This window comes from Physcomitrium patens, chromosome 14 (assembly GCF_059467195.1).
Source record: "Physcomitrium patens ecotype Gransden chromosome 14, ASM5946719v1, whole genome shotgun sequence".
NCBI lineage: Eukaryota > Viridiplantae > Streptophyta > Bryopsida > Funariales > Funariaceae > Physcomitrium > Physcomitrium patens.
Window position 1 is genome coordinate 13496325 of NC_143423.1, and position 7880 is coordinate 13504204.

At 40.1% G+C, this 7880-nt stretch overlaps 1 protein-coding gene across 1 annotated transcript; it reads right to left on the bottom strand.

Moving 5' to 3' along the window:
• Nucleotides 1-356: 356 nt before the first annotated feature.
• Nucleotides 357-3376, bottom strand: LOC112291114 (eukaryotic translation initiation factor). Its single transcript, XM_024538147.3, has one exon. The coding sequence runs from the start codon at nt 3190-3192 to the stop codon at nt 628-630; it is 2565 nt and encodes an 854-aa protein (XP_024393915.1). The 5' UTR covers nt 3193-3376; the 3' UTR covers nt 357-627.
• Nucleotides 3377-7880: the final 4504 nt, after the last annotated feature.

A 7880-nucleotide genomic window follows, 5' to 3' on the forward strand; every position in this document is an offset into this window, starting at 1 on the left:
CTCACTGCAGAGGACAAGCGTAAGCGTAACAGAATCTACAAACGTCAAGAAATGCAACATAACAAACAGCTCAAGATGGGTGCAGTGGAATCGCACAAGAAGTTGGTGCAAGGTTGAGCAGGAGAACCAAGATAAGCTACATTAACTTCCCAAAAGCAATGGGGTCGGAGTACCTCAAACGCTACTTGAAGATTTACAAAAAATAGAAAAATAAAAAAAATAAAAAACTGGTTACAGATAGAAATGGACGATACTGAATTAAACACGCTTCCAATACTATCACAAAGACAGTCATGCGTAGGCTTGAATCTGCGTGTAATAGATCATCGCACGGAAAATAACTATCTCTCTGGAAATAAAGTAACACTAGCCAAATTTGGTTTTACTAAGGTTGATAACGAAAAGTACAAGCTATAATCCAGTGCAAAAAGAAGTCGGGCAGGTCTCAAAAACAAGAGACGTGACAGAGCTTATATGAATAGAATACCTCAGGAAGTGTGACAATCATCCCATAAATTAAGAACAATCCCTATCTCAGAGAGTCTTGAAATGTAGCAGACAGAAACAGCAACAACAGTCGTGCTTAAAAACCAAATCTCAATACCCCATCAACCTACATACCATCACTCAACATAGTCTCGCAATGTCCGCAACAACAGTAACACTCAACAGACCTTCTTTGTCCACAGAAGCCCTCCGACACACCTCATCAAGCTGCGCTTCGTTCTCTTTCAACTTGTTCACTACACCCTTTAACACATCCTTCTGTACAAACTCGTCCTCCAGCTTAGCTACTGCCTCCTGCACCAACCGGAGCTCTGACGCCCCAGCCAAAACCAGACCTGCAATCATGCTTCCCAACTGCTTCGGAGCCAACGGCGCATCCATCGCCATGTCCTCCAGCCCTTCCATCACCATCAACACACCTCCCCGCAAGTCCCCGCTCGATATCACCCCCTTCGACTGCAAGTGCAACAGCAGCTTCAGCACCAAGTTGCACTCTTTCTCGCGCATGTCCAGGGCTGTCGAAATCGCGATCTTCACCAACTCCGGATGGAACCCTGGATTCTTCAGCTCTTGTACGCACAGTGCCGCCTCGTTCAAATCCACAATCGACAAGTACTCCTTCAACAGCGACTCCGACTTCTTCGTCAGCTCCGCCGCCGGAGCCCCACCTCCTGCAGCCGGTGCTTGGGCTGCCACTGCTGGCCGGACGGCTTCCCTCACTACTTCTGGCGCCTTCGCCACCTCCACCGCTGGCTTCGCGGGAGCATTGCCCAGCAATGCGCTTGGCTTCCCCATGAACCCGTACCCACCGCTGCCTTGCGGCAGCACCCTCGCACCCACGCTGCTCGTCCGCATCGACGGAGAACCGTAACGCCCCTGATGACCCATCGCTCCTGGCATTCCTCCGCCCATCGGACCGCCCACCCCACCAAATCCTCCGCTCCCCGGCATCGGCAGCACTCCCGTGCTTTCCTTCCTGCTCCTCCTCCCCATGCTCACCGTCTCCCATCCGTCCGCCTCCAATCTTGGCCCCATGAAGCTCCCCATCATCGGACCCCCGCCCATCCCCCCTGGTGCTCCGGGCATTCCCCCTGGTGCTCCTGGCATTCCCGCCATCCCGGGCATTCCTGGCATGCCCGGCATCATGCCTCCCGACCCTGGCATAAACCCTGGCATCGCAGCTCTCCCGTTCCGCAGCGCCATCATCCCCGGCCGTAGTCCCAATTTCGCTTCCGCCTCCGCGTGGATCTCGTTGATCGTCTTCGCCTTCATCTCCTCCCGCCTCGGCACCCACTTGTTCGACCTCATGTCCAGGATGTCCCGCACCATGAACCGTATTCGGGATGCCAAATTCTTGCTGTCCCCGATCACCTTCAGCCGCGCAAAGTACGTGTCGAACGCCATCTTCGACTTCGCACTCTCCTCCAGCTGCTTCCCCACCGTCGTGAACAGGTGGCACAGCGCCTCCACGTTCTCCTCTGCCGGTATGCCCTTCGGATCCTGCCCCAGCAGCTCTTGGATGCACGCATGCACGATCTTCTCCGGCAGCATCTTCTGCTTGAACAGCTCGCCGATCAGCTTGATGTTCCCCAACGTCCGCAACTTCACCTTCTTCTCCTTCTCGTCCCGCTCCACTGCCTGCTCCGCCCGGGTCAGCTTCTTTATCTCCTCTCGCATCGCGTCCGCGCCCTCGAACTCCTCCTGGCACGTGTTCAGCAACACTCGCCTGAACGTTATCGGCTTGTCTCCAGCTTGCTCGCTCGGAAACTCCGGCAGCTCCTTGCTCAGCTGCAAGCACAGCCGGGCGTACATCGCACAGAACGTCGGCTCCAGCACCGCCTTGTCGAAGATGAGAGAAATCACGCCCTGCAGTATCTCTGCCGAGCTGATTCCCGCTTGCATCATCTGTTCCGCCAGCAGATCGTACTTCTCCGGCGTCAGCTTGTTCAAAATCCCCTTCACCGTTCGGTACACCTTCTCCTTCTCCGATTGCGCTCCCCTCCGAGCCGACCACGGATTCGCAGCCTTCACGATTGCGGGCAGCGGTCCTGACGCTGCGCTCTCCTGCTGCCGCTGCGCCTGAGAAGAATTCGATTGCTCGCGCGCACCTCGGTTGTCGCTCCTATCACTCCTATCGCCCCTGTCATTGCGCTGCTTAGGGTTTCTGTCTCTCTGCTGATCGCGAGACGATGATCTATCCTCCTGCGCGACCGTGGGTGCAGGGATCGGCGCTCGGCTCTTCCAATCCCTGTTATCAGGCTCCGCACCTCCGAACGCCGGCGACTGGGGCACATCCCTAGGCTCTCTCCTGATCCAGTCGTCCGCACCACCGCTGTTGATCAACCCATCGATCCCCGAGTTCACCAGCTCCTCCGGCGCCTCCGTGCACTCATCCTTGAACCGCAACAATCGATCCCTGCTGTACCGGATCCTATCGCGAGAGCTCCTCACGGACCCAATTTCCGGGGGCACCCCAACAAACCTCCGCACGCTAGGGTTCCCAACACCTTCTTCTTGATGCGTTCCTCCCTGGCCGACGTTGCTGCTCTGCTGGGTGCTACTCAAGTTGCTTCCTCCTCTGAAAGGCCGAAATGCGACTGACCTACCTCCACCCGGCCGCAGAGACACGGACGGCGCAAGCATCGACGTCGAGGAGGCGGTGTGAGCGGCGGCATCCATACTCATATCTAGCCAACAACTATGCTCAACGCAACAGTACTACTAATACTACCTCTAACTTACCGTGTCCCTTCTCGACCCCCCTGTCCTCCGTCCTCCTCTTCTCTCTCCTGTTCATAATCCCTGCACCTACGAAGCTGTCACCGCAAGCAAGCACGGTTTCGGAGCACAGACTGCTCAAAGAAAGAGCCAAGCAGCTCCGTCGCGGTTAACCCAATTGAGGTCTGGGCTGAACCCTTGTGGTCACCTCCTCCTCCTCCTCCGCCCTCTCCTTCACTTCCCTTTCCTTCCCTTCCCCTACTACCCCCGTTGGAAGCGTCTACCGCATGGCAACAGGCACCTTACTCATCCAAGGATGAAACTGGCCCTGTGATATTACATGGCCCCCTCTTGCTATTCTCTCTCTCTCTCTCTCTCTCCCTCTTTGCATAATCCTGATTCCAAGTTCGCTCATCCTCAGCTTGAGTTGGTTTGGGGAAATAAAAGCCTCAGTCAAACTCATGCATGAAAGTAGAGTGAGGTTTATTTTTATATTATTATTTTTTAGTTTTCCATTTTGGTTCAATACTGTTTGTAATTGTCCACGTTTGTTTTGCCCAAATTTATAGCAAACAAATGCCAATGTTGTTGACATGAGTAGGCAGAAGCTAGTGTTAACTTCTCTTTACTTGGTATATATACTTAAAATTGATTTGCAAGATTAGTATGCATGGGATATGCTTCTATATCTTTGTGGTTACCATTGGTATAATTTGGTGAAGAATTCATATCCTAATGTTACAATTGGTAACTTTGTTGGATATTATAACATTTTTCCACCCACAAGCATAAAATACTTTCACCAATTACATTCTCTCGTTTTTCTTTATTTTTAAAATAATTGTGTAATATCAATCGTTTTATAAATTAAAAATAAATAAATATTATAGTATTTACATGTAGCATGAATATTGCAAGTTTTTAAAAATTTCTTTTGAATACTAACATTTGTTAAATGTTACAAATTCAACACATACTACATATGTGTAGTGTTAGCACTCAACCAACACCCCAATTTTAATGATAATTGTTCAAAATATCATTGGTCAACTTGCTTAAGACAAAACATAAAATATTATTTACATGTAAGGTTGTAGGGTGATACCATTTTATTTTGTGATCTAATTACACTTGAGTGGTATCAACACTCTTTTCATTCTTAAATTACAATAAATCCATAGCTTCAGCCTCATGACGATGTCAAGGTCATTTGTAATGTATTGATAACAAAATACATGTATATTTTTTCTAACCATTATCACTTATTAATCACAAAAATGAATAATTTTATATGTATTTTTAAAAATTTTATTTATATTAAAATCATATAAGGAAGAAGAATAAATAACTTTATAAAAAATTTATAAGTATAAAAATTTAAGAATTTCTTTAATGTTATCTAGTAAAGTATTATTTGGCTTTATTTTCTATAATCTATTTTAAAAAAAGTTTTATTTACATTTTGGTACTAGAACTTAGAGAACCACATTTATTATAGTAAGTTAAAAAATAATTTAAAAAATATAAATTTTTATTTTTTCTATATATAAATAATTTATATTTATGAAATTATTAGAAGTAAAGAAATACATATTGTATTACTAATTTGTTTCCAATTTAGATAGACATCTCATTATTCATATAAAAAATATAATAGTTTGTAAAGATTGTTTTATTAATAAGTTTTTATAAATTATTATGATTTTTTTTGTTACTGTTTTTACATTTTGAAGTATTATGTTTTTTATTAAAAAATTATAAATTATTTTAAAAAATTTAATGATAAAAAGAGGTAAAACCATTTAATTTTAAATGATAAATCTTTACCTCATTTTATGTCCATATATGATTGGAATATTAAAATCTTTATCACTTATGGTATAAGTTGGACATGTGGCACACATACAAGCAAAGTGTCTTGCAATTTAAATATGTGTTTTATAATTTGGACACATGTTGAAGGTCCTACAAAATATTGCCATGTAGCTCTTAGTTGGATAGTATATATAGAGGTAAGGATGAATTGTTCTTCACTCTTGTCAATTCTTTTCTTGCTTCTAGTCTAATTTCAAGAGTTTCTAATTTTCTTGTCTTTTGGCAACAACCATTCCAATTTCTTCTTGAATGTACATATTCAATTTATTTATTTATTTATTATTTTTTTCATCAAAAAAGATCTCACTTATTTATTTACATTATTTAAATTCATATCCTTAAAAATATATTAATAATTTTTTAAAAATAAAAATTCTATATGTACTTAGTTATATTTTATAATTCATTGATTTAATTACAAATAATATTTTTCATCATAAATGGACTGATTTAGTAAAAATCAAGGTTTATTCAATATTTTTTTAAAAATATTCTATATACATAATATGTTAAAGTAATAAAGTAAAAGTGAAAGTAAAAAAAGTTATCTTGTAGAAGATATTGCCTTACATAAGTTGCTATTGGTTAAAGGGTTGGCTCTTGGTATGTAAGAAGGCAAAGAGATACAATAGATGAAAAGACCAAGGATCTTAAGAGAATACAAAATATACTAAAAGTATATTTTTATAATAAATAAGATAGGAATGAATAGTATTAATAGAATATTAGATGGATGTATTTATTAAAGAATGGAACTTGTCTATTAGGGCAGCAACCACCACCTATAAGTAACGGATGTTGGAAGTGAGAGATATCTTACTCCATACTCTCTTTGTATGTAATCTTATTGATGCTAAGTGTTGTGACTTCATAATGCTTGTTCTTCAGTATGTTATGGACCTACTCACCTTTAATTGGGAGTTTTGAAGTTCTTTGAAGTCTTATTTGTTATGAGGAGTAGATCTTTTGGTTGTTGATATTAAGATTTGATATCATCTAACTCCATTGTTGTATCTAGTTATTGATGTAGTTTTGTTCTTACTTGTTGTTAAGTGCATTGATAATCTTGGAGGTTGTTAGATACCTTAGAATGATATTTTAGAATACTAGTATTGTGTTTCTTTGCTAATTTATATCATTTGTGATCTATCATTGTGATTTTATGTGATAAACTTCCCTTGAGATCCTTTTATAGTAATAAGAAGTGTTTTGTAAGCTTAGAAATATTTCAGGAGAGAAGAGGGTTGATTGAAGACAGATAAAGCTCATAGAAGAGGATAAGATAGAATATAAGACTTGTGAGAAGTCTTATAAGTGAAATTGAGAGTGATTAAAGAGTGAAATCACTTTTTTATTCACAAAGAGGGCATTTTGGATTTCTAAAGGAGCAACATATTCTTCTTGATTTTGAGAGCTCTTTCTTTTTTCTCTTGATTTATTTTGATACATCCTTTTCTTAGATATGGATTTAAATAAAGGTGAAAATTTGAGAGTAATTGAGAAATTTAGGAATGACAACTTCTACTATTGGAAGAAAAAAATAAAACTTTTGTTGGCTTCATTCGACCTTTAGAATATTGTAAATGAAAGTGAATAGTCTCCAAGTAGTGATATTAATGTCAAGGTGAAAAAAGAGTACAAATATTGTAAAAAGAAGGTTTTTAGCATTCTTACATCAAATTTGGATGATACCAACTTTTCACATGTAATTGCTTGTAATCAATCAACAAAAGCATGGAGGACTCTTTGCAACATCTATGGAAGTAGAAACCTTGCCAACATTCTCTGGCCAAAGAGGAAGTTCTTAACAATAAAAATAGAAGAAATAAATGACTTTATGACTCATGTTAATAAGGTAAAACCACTTGCAAATCAACTAGAAGTTATTGATAAGCCAATTGATGATAAGAAAATTGTATTGATATTGCTCATGAACCTTTCAAAGTCCTACAACTATCTTATTATGGCATTAGAATCTATGAATATGAAAAAGCTTACCATGAATTATGTTACATGAAGGTGTGCTCATGAAGTGATCAAGAGGAAAGAAAAAGAACTTCAAAGTGATAATTTGGCTCTATTTTTAAGATAAGGTAAAAGTAGCTATTTTTACCAATGATATAATTCAAAAATTAAGATAAAAAATTACTATATTTATAGAAAATTATGTCACTTTGCCAAAAATTACTATAAAGCTAAGAAAGAAGATAGAGAGAATGCAAACAATGTTCGTCATAACTTTGATAGAGATGACTATGCTTTCATGGCAAATAAAGGAGCCTCCATGTCTACTATGTCTAAGTGGATTATAGATTTGGATGCTACTAAGCACATGACACCATATAAGTATTTATTTGACACTTATGAAGAAATTCCAACAACCAAAGTTTAGTTGGGAGACAATGGCATAGTACAAGTCATTGGAATTAGATCCATTGTTGTGGAAATTTTTGTGAAGGACCAAATCAAGAGAATCAAATTGAAAGAGGTTTTACATGTGCCAAAGATGAAGAAAAACCTCCTTTCTATGACCAAACTTATATCACATGGTCGTAAGATTTAATTTGATAAGAATGGATGTTTTTTGAAGACATTGGGAGGATAATATGTTGCCAAAGGCCTTAAAGATGGAAACCTGTATTTTATCAATTGTAAGAAAGTGAATAGAGTAGAAGTAGCAATATCTACTGATTTTCTATAAGAGCAAATTAAATTTAAAATTTGGCATCAACAACTTAGTCATTTGAATGACAAGAGCATAAAAGAACTTCAATCCATAG

Excerpts from the sequence above, each read along its gene's own strand:
- LOC112291114 (XM_024538147.3), bottom strand. The coding sequence starts at position 3,192 with ATGAGTATGGATGCCGCCGCTCACACCGCCTCCTCGACGTCGATGCTT.